General features: G+C 38.1%; 1 protein-coding gene across 1 annotated transcript in view; it reads left to right on the top strand.

Moving 5' to 3' along the window:
• LOC134676905 (NADPH oxidase 5) overlaps positions 1-13,276 on the top strand; it is a 56,071-nt gene extending 42,795 nt beyond the window's left edge. Inside the window, exons 6-23 of the mRNA XM_063535291.1 lie at positions 355-505; positions 685-895; positions 1,106-1,329; positions 1,711-1,899; positions 2,224-2,417; positions 2,705-2,841; positions 3,007-3,191; positions 8,793-8,904; positions 9,007-9,164; positions 9,500-9,623; positions 10,049-10,177; positions 10,407-10,504; positions 10,765-10,898; positions 11,138-11,248; positions 11,567-11,665; positions 11,985-12,179; positions 12,638-12,739; positions 13,132-13,276. Coding sequence (XP_063391361.1) covers positions 355-505; positions 685-895; positions 1,106-1,329; positions 1,711-1,899; positions 2,224-2,417; positions 2,705-2,841; positions 3,007-3,191; positions 8,793-8,904; positions 9,007-9,164; positions 9,500-9,623; positions 10,049-10,177; positions 10,407-10,504; positions 10,765-10,898; positions 11,138-11,248; positions 11,567-11,665; positions 11,985-12,179; positions 12,638-12,739; positions 13,132-13,227 — 2,649 coding nt within the window. The 3' untranslated portion in view covers positions 13,228-13,276. The remainder of the gene's footprint in view (positions 1-354; positions 506-684; positions 896-1,105; positions 1,330-1,710; positions 1,900-2,223; positions 2,418-2,704; positions 2,842-3,006; positions 3,192-8,792; positions 8,905-9,006; positions 9,165-9,499; positions 9,624-10,048; positions 10,178-10,406; positions 10,505-10,764; positions 10,899-11,137; positions 11,249-11,566; positions 11,666-11,984; positions 12,180-12,637; positions 12,740-13,131) is intronic.
• The last annotated feature ends 1,600 nt before the right edge of the window (positions 13,277-14,876 follow it).

Below are 14,876 nucleotides of genomic sequence, written 5' to 3'. Positions count from 1 at the left end.
TAATAAAATATTCCATAATTTCAAAAGACGTGATTTGTCCTTTCTGTTACACCACGTTTGTGGCAAACAAGCATACGGACTGTCTGATGGGAAGCGGTCTAAACCCTAGAGGTGTCTCTTGCACGTTGCCGACCATTTAGAAACCTTTAAAGTTAGACCTTTATAAAAAGACTAAATATAACCAAATAATAGCAATTTAACCAAATAACCAAATAATAGCAATTTAACCAAATAACCAAATAATAGCAATTTAACCAAATAACCAATTTAACATGAGATCATTATATTGTAGACTGTTTCAGGTAGATATGAGTACCTGTAGAGTTAAAAAATATATATACATTGTATTCACAGCCCTTCTTCACGGAGCGCGTGTTCCAAATCTTCGACGAGGACGACTCCGGCGCGATATCGCTCCAGGAGTTCATCGCGGCCGTGCACCGCTTCGCGGGCCAGTCGCACGAGGACAAGATCCGGTTCCTCTTCAAAGTCTACGACCAGGATGGCAAGTTCATTGTTATATTGGAGTAGTAAACTTTCTCTTAAAATTTCAAATTTGCAACTAAGGAGTAAAATTTCCTTTGTGACACCATTGTCATGATCATGAAGATTTCTCAAAAATCTTCAATGTATGTTTGTTCTATAGCATCATATATGGAACTTATTTTATTTCCTATGTGATAGGTGATGGTCTTATCCAGCACCGGGAGCTGCAGCATGTGATGCGGGCGTGCATGGAGGAGAACGGGATGTCGTTTAGCGAACAACAGTTGTTGGAACTGACGACGGCCATGTTTGAGGACGCAGACACCGAACGGAGAGGTGCCATCACGTATGAGGCGCTGCGGAGACAGCTGGACCGACACGGAGGGTTGCTGCATAATCTGTCTATTAGGTGAGTGTTACTTTTACATTGTATCTAAAACATTTTTTGTTAAATACTTGCTTCGCCTTTCGACGTTTTTCATTCTAGGGAAGTCGGATACTGAGCTCGAATTATTTTAAATACTCTAGTGTCTGCTATTGTGGTATATAAAATGTTAAATTTAATAGTTATATAACGGTCTAACAGTCTCGTAACAACAAACCTTTTTCTCATTTTCAGCATCGATCGTTGGCTACTTCCGGCCACACAGCCTCAGCCCACGTCTCTACGCCACCGACTCTCTTCTCTCAAGCCGTACCAGCTCTCTCTCCCTTACTTCAAGAACAACTATGTTTTCATCATCTTTACTGGCTTGTTCTTCCTAGTGAACATTGGGCTGTTCGTCGCTAGGATTGTGGAGTACCAGGGGTCGAATTGTTTTGTTATTATGGCTAGAGCTTGTGGTGAGTAGGTCATGCAACGTGTTTAACACATTGTCCTTTGCTAAGCAAGTGTTTTTATGGCCTAATTCTTCCTATTCAATATTTAGACACCAGTGACACTTGTTTTTTAACCGACTTCATTTTATATTTTATTAATTTATTACTAGAACAGAACTAGAAATTTTATTGGACCAAATTATTTACTGTTATTATCGTAAACTACTGCTGGGAAAGTCTCGAAATAAAGAATAATATATATACTTGGCTTGGTCAAGAGAAAACGCATCGTAGTTGCCATGCTGTTCTAGTACCTTCATATTGTACATGCATTTAGAAACCTTGCACTAGTTACAGTTGTTAGCTTTTAAGTCACTGGTCTCTAACTCAGATGATCTTTCTCAGGTCAGTGCCTAAACTTCAACTGCGCCTGGGTGCTTGTGCTGATGCTGCGACTGTGTATCACGCAGCTGCGCGTGCGCGGCGCCAGCAGTTTCCTGCCGCTCGATCATCACATCTACTTGCACAAGCTCACCGGCGTGCTGATAGCCATCTACAGCATCGTACATACTGTCATGCACATCTGTAATTTCAGTAAGTGATCTGTAGTAGATTCCTGATGGAAATTCCAGCAGCTCATTATGAGCTCATTTGACAACATCTTCCGCAATATGCTCACACGCATGTTTAGGTATCTTTAGCAGCAATATCTTTAGTACCTAAGTGACTTCGGCCATTATACGAGCATTGCTTTGATTCATTTTTCTCCTTCACAGGAGTGTGCTTGAAAAATCGCAACTATGTATATAATGACTTTAAAAGGACATCTTTACCTTCTATAGGTATTTAAGAGGATTTTTTGTTGATAGTAGTTTTAGCAGCATTATTTACCAAACCTATGTTTTTAACTTTTTCCAGGTTTGATAGTAGTGAATGACCCAAAACTCAACGCCGCTAACTTTTCGACTTGGGAGTGGTTGCTCACAGAGCGCCCGCACCTTTTCGGACTGGTACAAGGCTGTGCCAATCCTACTGGTTTCGCGCTGGTGGTTATCCTTGCAGTCATGTGTGTCTGCAGCCAACCCTTCATTCGCCGAGGGGGCAGCTTTGAGGTGAAAATTGAAATGACTTACCTTAAATTTATTTTGTTTTTCCTTCCGTTCAATGATTTAAAAAATACCCATCGCGGCCACAATCTCTTAAGTCTATGGTTTCTCTTTCGATTCCATAAACCAAAACATGGCCACCGTCCATAGTATTATGGAAAGAAATAGAGCTGAGTGTGATAAATGTTGTTTTGAAAACCAGAGAAGAGTAGTTCTGAGAGAAATATTAAACTTTTTTCTTACAGTGAATTAATTGTGTTGTGCGCTAATAAGATTTATTTTTCTTCTCCCAGATCTTCTACTGGACGCATCTCTTATACGTGCCGTTTTGGCTACTGCTTCTGTTCCACGCGCCTAACTTCTGGAAGTGGTTCGCGCTGCCGGGCACGCTGTATATTGCCGAGAGAATCATCCGGCTCGCTGCAATGAGGTATTTTCATCGACTTTTCAAAAAACACAATAATTAGGAGCTGATGAAAACCTCTACTAGACTTGCAGAAGTCTTTGAGAGAAAGCAGACTTGTCCCATGGGTACTTATTACAACAGACTTTATTTCGTAGGTGTGGGTTGAATTCAATCAGTTTTTTATTCCAGGTCTAACCACGGCAAGACATATATCTCTTCAGGAATCCTGCTGCCTTCACGTGTGACGCATTTGGTGGTGCGTCGGCCACCTGTCTTCGATTTTCACGCGGGTGACTACGTGTTTGTGAACATACCGGCTATAGCGCGGTACGAGTGGCATCCTTTCACTATCAGCAGCGCTCCTGATCAAGAAGGTGGGCCTTTCGAATCATAAAAAACAAGGAATGCTAGAATAAAATTTGAAAGCACCACAATACATACTGTGGCTCTAAATCTACTCGAGTTACTTATAGGATAAGATAAGATAAGATAAGATATCGTTTATTTGCGTGAATTATGGTAGCTAACAGATGTTACATAGTTTTTATAGGTCACGACATAATTCAGCCGAAAATGACGGCATGCAAATATTACAGCCTTAAACACTAATTATCAAGCTTGCAAATTATACCATTAAGCTAACTATCAATAATTGCACACATTTGGAGTTGGATTTGCATTTGGAATGTCCACATAAAAGAATAACAATGATAAATAATAATAGAGCAATGTCAAGGTAAAAAAAAAAAACATTAAAAATTAATAACAATTGTCAGCATGCACAAAACAAAATGAAAATAAATTTATTCAACATGCATTTAGATAAATACATTATTTACATTTATGTACAACACATAATTCTTATCTAATATTTGTTAAATCTGCAGTTACTAGCTTCGAGGAAGTCTTTAACGGAATAGAAACAATGTTCCGTCAACCAGCGCCGCAGAGTTTTACAAAACCTATTATAACATAAGTCGGTAATTTCTCGCGGTATGCTATTATAGATCAAGGTCGCCATGTAGTCACAGTTTTTACGATATAGTTGTAGTTTAGGAGCAGGCATTGTCAGTGCTACATGTGTTTCCGATCGTTTATTGGTGTTGTCATTTAAATTAAATAGTGATAAGTTTCCTTTAACTAGTTTGGCAATTTCAAAAATATACATAGCAGGCAACGTTAGAAACTTATTTTTAGTAAATATCTCTTTACACGAATCTGTATTATTCAAGCCCCAAATCGCTCTCAGACATTTTTTCTGTGCTATGAAGACTCTATTTACATTAGACGAATTCCCCCATAATACAATTCCATACCGAATCTGAGAACAGACGTATGCATGATACACAATAATTGCAGTTTCCACTGACGTGGTTCTCCTTATTGTTCTTAAAGCATATATAAATTTATACATTTTTTTGCAAAGCATATCTACATGTGTATTCCAAGTTATATATTTATCTAAAAGTATTCCCAAGAAGTTCGTACTGTCCACCTCCTCAATTTGCTCATTAGCATGCGCTATCTTTAAAGTTATTTCTTTGGCCTGTTTTGTTGAAAATTGTAAAAATTTGGTTTTCTCTATATTTATTTGTAACTTATTTGTAACTAGCCATTCTGTAATGTGTTTAAGCGTAATATTTATTTCAGCTTCGTAATTTGTTGCATTATCACATTTGAATATAATCGTGGTGTCATCTGCAAATAATATGCTTTTATGTTGTGTTACGCGTGGCAAATCGTTTACATACACTAGAAACAGTAAGGGACCCAGGATACTTCCCTGCGGTACCCCTCGATGTGTGCGTTTTTTGTTTGAGTCATAATTTTTTAACATATTGTTTGATTTGTCCAATTTGGTAATTCTAGTAATCTGCTCTCTATTATGTAAATATGCGTGTAGCCAGTTGTATGCCGGGCCTCTAATGCCATACATGTATAATTTGTTTAACAAAATATTGTGATCCACAAAATCAAATGCCTTGCTGAGATCAAGGAACAAGCATGATGTTGGCTTCTTTTCGTTTAGGTTACTCAGTATAGATTTGAATAGTACAAAACTGGCAAGACTCGTGGATTTATTTCGTCTGAAACCAAACTGTTCAGGAGTTAAAACTTTATGCATGTCGAAAAATTCTGATATCCTATTGTACATTAATCTTTCAAAAATTTTAGACACAACTGGTATTAATGCAACTGGTCTGTAATTATTTTTATCTGATTTTGGGCCTTTTTTGTACAGAGGTTTTATTACTGATAATTTAAGTATCTCGGGGAAGTCTCCTTTTTCGAATGAAATATTTATAATGTATGACAGAGGCTTTGCGATGATTGATGCGACAGACTTCAAACAGTCTACTGTGATATTGTCAAATCCTGTAGATTTTTTATTTTTAAGGTTCATTATTATTCTATGCACTTCATTTTCACAAGTAGGCTTAAGAAAAATGGTTTTAGTAACTCCCGATATGTTTTTTATGCTTTGAGAAGTACAAGCAGAATCACTCTGACCTTTGCTATAAATAATAGGTTCACCAATAAAAAAATCGTTGAAAATATTTGCTATGTTTTCGCCATCGTGCACATAATCACCGTTTGTATCTCGAATTCCGTTTATATCATGGTTGTTTGCGTTAGAACCAATTTTCTGATTAATAACGTTCCATAGAGCTTTTGCTTTATTTTCAGAATTTGTAATATATTTTTGGTTACAATGTCTCTGCAGGCTGCATATGCATCGCCGCAATATCTTAGAATATAAGCTGACACTGTTCTTGTTTTCAACCGTTTTATTTAAATAATATTGCTGTCGTAAATACCTTTTTCTTTTACAGCTTTTTTTTATTCCTCTAGTAACCCATTTGGGATTTTTTATTACTCGATAGGGAACTTTTATTTGTATTAAAGGAAAACAAAGACCAAAAAACAACTTTATAATGTCATGAAACTTGTTAAATGCAATTTGAACGTCACTAGTCTCGTACACTTCAGAAAAGGTCAGACTATTAAGACATTCAACGAACTTCCTTTTGTTTTCTGGCCAAAAGGCAAATTTATGTATAACGACATGATTGGTATGAGTACTCAAATTAAATTCGTGTTTATTATATTCTATATCCAAAGATTGCGCGGTGTTGTGATCAGAAAGATGTAGATGGTGTATTCTACCTATAACTTTTTTATTTTTAACATTGCTAAAGATATTGTCTATGCAAGACCCTTGCCGTGTTGGTTCTGTGATATGATACCTAAATCCATAACTAGACATTATATTACACAGCTGAGTTTTTCGTGTGTTTGTTTTTAAAAAATCGATATTGAAATCTCCACATATAAATATGTTTTCAGATTTCCCTTCCAAACTAATAAGTAATGCCTCTAGACTATCGAAAAACAAAGTTACATCCGAATCAGGAGTTCTGTAAACACACACCACAATCGCTTTATAATCCTTAATATTAACGCCACACACTTCAAAAATTTTGTCGACACCAAACCTTTGGGCTATTTCAAGCTCAGTGCACTCCAAGGGTTTCTTGCATGCAATACACGATCCTCCTCTTTTTTTCTCTCTTGAGTAACTTGTTACCAGTTTATAATTATTGAAAATTAGATTGCTTTCATCTCCTTTTTGTAGAAATGTTTCAGTTAAACATATGATATCAAAATTATCTTCCTTTTCTGCTAAATCTATAAGAACCAATTCTAGTTCATCAATTTTATTCAAAACTCCAGCAATGTTTTGGTGGAAGATGGAAAAACTACTGTTGTTCACGAAAAAGCTGATCTTCGACCGGCTCTCTCGGGCAATCATTTTCTAGATGCGCATCAATTGTATTACATAGGTCTGTTTCGTCATTTATTTCAGATTCAGTCGCCGTTGATACGTCGCTCATGTCGTTGATAGCGTTTAAGACGTCTTTTAATTGCCTAAAAATTTCTCTCATTCCACAGTTGTTTATTGTTCCTTTTGTTTTAGAGAACATTTTGAAATCATAAGAGAGCGTCAAGTTGGAGTCCATTAAGAAGGCATATTTGTAAGTTTCAATGTCCAGATACAGCAAATTATTGAAGGTTTCTATCCTCCAATTGTAGACGATAGATCTATCATTACATTTATATGTAGGCGAGCAAATTATTACATTTGTATGCATGATTGGTTGTATTTTTTCTCGAATATAGTGTACCAGGCCAACATAATCATTAGTGGAGTTAAAATCTGTTTCTCCTATAAATATAATACAATGATCTGACAGCGTCATATCGTTCGTTATTGTGACTATATCCTGTATAAGATCCCGTATGCCTCGATGTGGAAGTAGGTAATGGCATATTTCAGAACTTTCAAAGGTGTCTTCCGCAATTGACAATAGTTTTGTTTGTTTGCTACAACTAAGGATACGTATCTTATTCTTATTATTAGTAGATTTTTCTTCATCTTGCCGCCTGCTTTCAGTGAGCACTTTTTCTGCGTTCTTTTTATTCTTGACATCATTTTTGGGCAAGTGTGTTATTTGATTATTGGCATCCAAGTCTGTTGAACTACGTCTCTCTGGTTTTTTGTGTTTCTTTGGAGTATTTGTACGTGATGCTGATGGTCCTTTTTCGATTAGGAGTTTTTTGTACAACTCAACTTTTTTTTGTTTCTCATCTAAGCTGTTTTGCAGCTCAGTTACTTGAGAATTCAAACGCTCTATTTCACTATGGGCGCTGGCCAATTGGATGGACAAACTACTTATTTCATTTTTCAGCTCTGTTACATGAAGGCTATCTGTTGTCGACATACTCGGCAGACTACGCGAGCTGTCGTCTAAATGCGCTGATTGCGAGTCGGTTTCGAATTCGGAATCTGAAGTAATTTCAGGCGAAGTGCTTCGTCTTGTCGACTTCATGTTAGGTTTCTTTTGATTTTGGTTAATAGGGTCCTTGAGGGCCGGTGAATTGTTATTACTACCTGTGGTACTTCTGCTAGTCCCAGGAGTTGCATTCTTCTTTTTTGTAGGGTTTTGGTCCTGCGTAACTCTACACTCATTACATTTCCATGCCGCCTTATCTTCTTTGGTCATTAATTGAAATCTCTTTGTTCCAACATTTGTGCATTCCATATCTATATCTACTACTTTTGCACACTGAGAACATTTTAGGATTTGCTTCTTTCTTATTGGTTCTTTTCTGTCCTTGATTTTGCTTTTGGTTTGTTTAGAAGCCATCGCAAGAATTGTATCACGTTAAAAATAAAAATAAGACAAAAACTCGAGAAATAAATAAAAAAACAAAAATTCAAGTTTTTTTTTTTTCCGCTGGGATTCGAATCGAGGTCACTAGTGCAGATCAGCCCTTTAATCTACGCAGGAGTATACGCCACCGCTAAATTCGTCTTAGTATATTGTCTCGACTAATATTTAATGTTTATTTCACTTAAATTCTTAGTAGAAGCGTAAAAATGTCACAATATCACGGAAGAGAGAAAAAAAAAATTAAAATTAAAAAATTAAAAAAAAAAAATGCAAAAAGTCTTTCCGGCTGGGATTTGAACTGGGGTCACTAGTGGAGACCGACCACACTTTAGTCCATACAGGCGTCCATTACGCTATCGTGCTGTTATTGAAGCGTTCGAAAATTGACATCAGTTCACAAAGTTTAGAGCACTAACGATGTTTACGTTTATAATGTTCCGAAGTGATTCACGATTTCACTACAAGCATTCACGAATGTACCCACTTATGTAGATTTTAATCTTATAACTTTCGATTTGGAATTCGTTTTTACTATATTTTCCTCGTTAATACTGAGTTTATATTTCACTTAAACTGTATAAGAGGCGTAAAAATGTCACAATATCCATTTTTCTTTGTATTATAGTCAGTTTTTTATCACTTTTTAATTTATTTTCGACGGACACTATAAACACACGTCTGACTTGAACTAGAGCAAACTACCCTCTTTACTTTAATTATATTTCTTACATGTTACAGATTACATATGGCTGCATATTCGTGGCGTTGGTCAGTGGACCAACACGTTGTACGAATATTTCGAAAAAGAACACGCTAGGCTGCATGCTGGAGAAGTACCCGCTGAGCATGAGTAAGGAATATTAGGAGTCTACATTTTAATTATACGGCCTTCCGTATGACTCAGTTCTTTTACTTAGTTGAATTTATACTATGAATATAAATGCTTCCCCAGGAAAGTAACCAGAACGGGTTCTAATCAAAGTAACAAGAGTAAGCGCAAAGGCTCCTCTGGAGACGGCAAGAAGCGCTCAGTTGACTTTTCGCCAGAAGTGAAAGAGTACAACAACGAGGGTTTCACTTTAGACGAGGACAGGGAAATGGATTTTAAAGGTACGTTTTTATACTCTGCTACGAAGTAAATAGCGCTGAAAATTATCCGGAAATGCTCTGAAAGGCGATTATCACATTTTTAATTAAGTAAAAACCAACTTCGTTAAAACCTGTCAAGTGCCAAAATTAGTCAAAATTGGTTCACATATTTTGTTACATTTCTATTGTACAGTTAACAACAGAGCTATGAATACAAGCAAAATGCCAAAAATATGTATACACGACCTTAATGTACAGGCAATAAAGTACTGTATACATATTTTTGACACTTTGCCTGTATTCATAGCTCTGTTGTTGACTGTACTCCATTTTATATCAACGTTTTTATAATTCAGCATTGTCGCCTTCTTCCAATGGCCGACCAACGCTTCTCACACTAACTCCAATGAAGCACTTGGAGAAATCTCGCTCCATGCCCGATGTCCATAACAAAGACAAGAATAAACAAAGGCTCTTGGCGTAAGTAGTTTAAAGGTTACATTAATGCTGCAGCATTGCTGGTACATCATTGCGACAGCGGGAATAGGCGATTACACTGTCAATGTCCATAAATTGCGTCGCGTTGCTGTCGCGACGCGATTACAACGTTAAATCTGTCAGTAATTTAAGGAGATTGACAGTTAAGGTGTCAGTCCATTTCCAACGACAGTTGCACTACTGTTGCGACGTTACTGTCATTCCTTGTCTTGTCATTAATTTTACTATGGAAATTGTCAATAACATCGACGTGTCGGAGCAGTAGTGCAGCTGCGTTCAGAAATGGAATGATATCTTTAAGTACATCGCCCGTTTGCCGCTGTAACGCCGCGCGGATTGCTACATATGGGCTTAAGGATTATTCGTGAAATCAATAAGAGGACTATGTAATGGTTTTCCATACGCAGATTGCAGGACTACCCCCGCTCCGAGTCGGAGCGGAGCTTCGACGTCGGGTCCATGGCCAGCGCGCGCCGCGCCGCGCTCGGGCTCGCTTACAAAAGTCCGCAGAATCGGGCGCTGGCTCATAGCTTCAGGTCAGTTTTCGGTGTTAATTACGAGAACAAATGATATATATATCTGAAAACTTAGAGCTATGAAACGAGACGGATAAACATACTTAATTTAGAAAATAGTTACTACGCATATCGTCAAGTGGCCTTCTGCTAAGTAAAAGTTTCAAACTAAAGAAACTTTTTAGCTTTCACCGTGACAATATTTCCTAACTAACATATTATATAGGTACTTAATTATTTGATTGCGCAGGTACATGCGCATAAAGCCGACGATCATCGCATTCAAGACGCCGAGCCTGGAGAGCTGTGAACAGCGCCGTCGCTCCAATGAGAGCATCCTCACCGTCGGTAAGTACAACTCTACATTTTTATTATAATTCCTAAATAAGATAACAATAGAGATGGTATATATGTCCACTAGTATGGTACATTAGGTACGAATATAAGAAAAAATCTATTCGCTTTGTACATTTGTCCTCTTCACACTCTGATAGCAGTAGTAATAAAAATAATAATCCTTTGGAAATTGTACATTGTGTCATATAAATTCCTCATAACATATTATCTTACTAACAATCACTACTATTTTTTTTAAATTGTCAATCTAGCTCGACGGCGGTTATCCAAGAGTCTGTCTCCAGACAAGGATCTGGAGAATCCACCCGCCATCACCGTGCAAAGCCCCAGCGAGGCCTCCACCACTGAGCCGTTCGCCAACTATCCTGTAGGGAAGCCGCTCGAGGTACTATCCCAGTTTTCAAGACACAGAAGTAGGTTGCGTAGTGTTTCAACGAAATACGTTAACAGTGTGTCTATTTACGAGTAGACGAGGGGATGACCTGCGGCATGAAGACGATTGCTGTACTTGTATGCGAATTAAGGGGTTGACCATGATTTGATAAAAACTGGCTGGCCGATAATACGCCCCCGGTTCCCGCTAAGCATACTACTCTATTGAGATTCACCTATATTTTTCTCTAGATATATCTCGATGGGCCGTATGGAGCAGCATCCTCGCACATCTTCCGTGCAGAGCACGCTGCGCTCATCGCTGCGGGCATCGGAGTCACTCCCTTTGCATCTATTTTACAGGTAAATTTTGTATAGGTACCAACTTAACTTAGCACGCTTGGTTTGATTTTACTGAGATAGACTCTAACGCTTCTAAAAAGCCGGCTGATGTGACTTGCTTCCGTGTCCACTCTGATGAACAAATATGTCATTAATTGTTTCGTACTACATATACATAACTGGCTCATCATCTTCCTAGCCTTTGTCCCGTACTGTGAAACACTTTTCTGCTTTTCTCCTTCCATTGATATATAGAGTTAGCTTATTGAATATTAATTGGGAAACCGCTTAAACTGATCTGCTAAGAGTATCAAAACTTAAATTTTTAAATATTTACAGGCAATTATGTACCGGTACTGGAACTCGCGAAACGTTTGTCCCCGCTGCGATCACAAGTGGGTTTCGAACATCGCGCAGAACAACATGAATCTCAGAAAGGTAACTGCATAAACTACATACCTATATAGTTTCTTCTTTATTTAGGTACCTACTATTGGTCAATAAAACAAACCGTAAGCAGGGAGCTCATAATCATACTCCTTGTCTACTATAAATTAAAGTAGGTACGACTCCCCGGGGTCCCGGCAGGCTGTAACGTAACCCTACGAACTAAAGTACCCCATTTAGTTTTAGGATATTCGGCCATTATTTTTTTCACTTCCCGTTGTCATCTGAAACAGTCGCGCTTCGCGCATGTCACCGTGTCCTAAGAGTCAACTAACAGAGGGCTCAACAAACGATTATTTTAAATTTTCAGGTGGATTTCTTCTGGATAAACCGGGAGCAGCGCTCCTTCGAGTGGTTTGTGTCCCTCCTGTCGCAACTTGAGATCGAGCAGGCAGAGAGCGGCGCGCGCTTCCTTGAGATGCACATGTACATCACCAGCGCGCTGCAGAGGAGTGACATGAAGGCTGTAGGGCTTCAGCTAGCGCTAGACTTACTTCATGAAAAGGTATTATGAGACTATTCTCGTATCTCTAATGTTTCAGAGCGTCCGCTAGCTGGCGTAGGTGCACGGAGCGGGTGCACGCACGCGGGTGCCATTGTAAGTAAAATCCATCGCACTCGTCCGCGTCAGTTAGTGTTGCTCCTACAATTTTTCGTTAACCCGTTCACCCACTCCGTGCAACCCAGCTAGCTGACGCCCTTAAAATGTAATTGTGACTTAGAGCAGTGGAGTAACTGTTTGAATTGAGGCACCATCTCAGGCCAGGAGCCCGTGCCATTTTGCCTGCTTAATTAGAGGTGAAAATTATGGTTCCATTTTATTAATTGACGGATGGAACCAATTTGACGGGAATTTTCTTCAGGTTATATGACTGTGATATGATAAAAACTACTTTAGTCTTGTATTAGACGTCAAAAAATTATGTGTATTGTAACTAGAACTTTTGACTTGCTGTGCTACAGGAGAAACGTGACCTGATCACAGGGCTGAAGACCCGCACGAACGCGGGCCGCCCCAACTGGGACAAGGTGTTCCAGCAACTACAGGAACAGAGGAAAGGGAAGGTCAGTCCTTATTAGGATCCTTATGGCGGAGCGTCGTTATTGTGACTTACCTAGTAACACTTCATGCCTGTTCTAAACTAACCCTAATTTTTTTTTACAAATGACTGACAACCTGGAATTGATTTATTGTAAGTACATTTTAGTGTTAGGGTGCCTACTGATTACCAGTTCGCTGGACGATATCAGCCTGTCAGTTAAACGCAAAATTTGACAGCTCCGAACAACCGACAGGCCGATATCGTCCGGCGGACTGGTAATCAGTGGGTACTTTTAAAACATTCAAAATGGCCGGTCTGGCTTATTTAAAACATTAAAATTTAGATACTTTCAAAGAAACCAGTCGTATTTATTAATACCTTACTTACCTATATTTTTTGTAATGGTATATTCAGGTGACGGTGTTCTACTGCGGGCCGCCGCAGCTCGCGCGCATCTTGCGCGTGAAGTGTGACCAGTTCGGCTTCAGCTTCAGGAAGGAGGTCTTTTAAGCACAATTTACCCCTCAGAGGCATTCTAACTTTAAAAGCCTGATTTTGATCCCATTTTAAATTCAGTGTATTTAGATATTATGTACTGAGCGTTATTCAACATAGAATTTTGATATAAATTATTTTATTTCGAATAGGTACCGCCCCTGAAGAGTATTATTGTATAAATGTGTGTATTGTACAGATTTGTATAAAATAATTATGATACCTACGCTTTCAGCTGGCTAAAATCACTATATTATACGTATAGGTTTCGTGTAAAATATTGATTAATATAACTATTTATTTAAATGGCAGTCAAAAGGAAAACTGTTCACATAACAATAGTAATATGCATCATGCATGAGTGTCGTATTAAATATCTTAAATAACACATGATAAAGTAAATACATATTACATAATGTCATGAATCAACATTAATTTTATTATTAATGTATGTAAAAAAGGAATAAATATTTTTAATACTTACCTATAATTTATCATCTTTTAAATGCGAGTCGGCACAGCCTTTCATTTTTAAAAGTATGTCATATTTATATATGATCTGTGGTCATATGGAGCAACTTACCTTGTTTTGTCAAGTCTACGGGTCTACTCGGGCTGATTTTAGACGATGCAAGAACTCGCATGCGAGTTTCATACCATTGCGGGTTTTGATTGGTCGCTTGAATTGGACGTAATCAACAGTCCGCAATGTAGGTAACTAAAATCGCATGCGAGTTCGCGCGCCCTCTAAATGAGCCCTAAGGGACTCGTACTGTTATCGACGTTATCGTCCTATCATATTATCTATGATCTATACTTTTATAATCAAAGGTCTCAGAAGCACATTAATGACGTACTCGTAAATAGGTAAATTAACATTATATATATTCGTTGTCTTTTTAGGGTTCCGTACCCAAAGGGTAAAACGGGACCCTATTACTAAGACTTCGCCGTCCGTCCGTCCGTCCGTCCGTCCGTCCGTCCGTCCGTCTGTCTGTCACCAGGCTGTATCTCACGAACCGTGATAGTTACACAGTTGAAATTTTCACAGATGATGTATTTATGTTGCCGCTATAACAACAAATACTAAAAACAGAATAAAATAAAGATTTAAATGGGGCTCCCATACAACAAACGTGTTTTTCGACCAAAGTTAAGCAACGTCGGGCGTGGTCAGTAACTCAGTACTTGGGATGGGTGACCGTTTTTTTTTGCTTTTTATCCCGTTTTTTTTTTGCATTATGGTACGGAACCCTTCGTGCGCGAGTCCAACTCGCACTTGCCCGGTTTTTTTTCGACCACTTCGTTACGCTTGGGTTTGTACCTTCTACCAAATGCTGATTTTTTATTTATTAATGTTTAATATGAGAAAATAAAAATAATCTCATTAAAACATTTCCCCGGTACATTTGGTTGAAATTACAGAACAAAAACAAGACCGAAGTGATCCCATAAGTGTTCCGTAAAAAAGTTTTGTACGGAACACTAATAAAAACGCTATACGCACATTGAATGCCGCTGAAAAACAACTTGTTGAATATCACACATGTTAATTGAATTACTCGTAATTATTTATGGTATTAAAACAATAGACTGGATCTATACAGATTATAAGATTTAAATGTAATGTTTTCTTTATACTGTTCGTAAAGGAGACAATTTGT

The sequence above is a fragment of the Cydia fagiglandana genome, chromosome 2 (assembly GCF_963556715.1).
Source record: "Cydia fagiglandana chromosome 2, ilCydFagi1.1, whole genome shotgun sequence".
Taxonomy (NCBI): Eukaryota; Metazoa; Arthropoda; class Insecta; order Lepidoptera; family Tortricidae; genus Cydia; species Cydia fagiglandana.
This window is presented reverse-complemented; position numbering and strand designations above follow the sequence as displayed.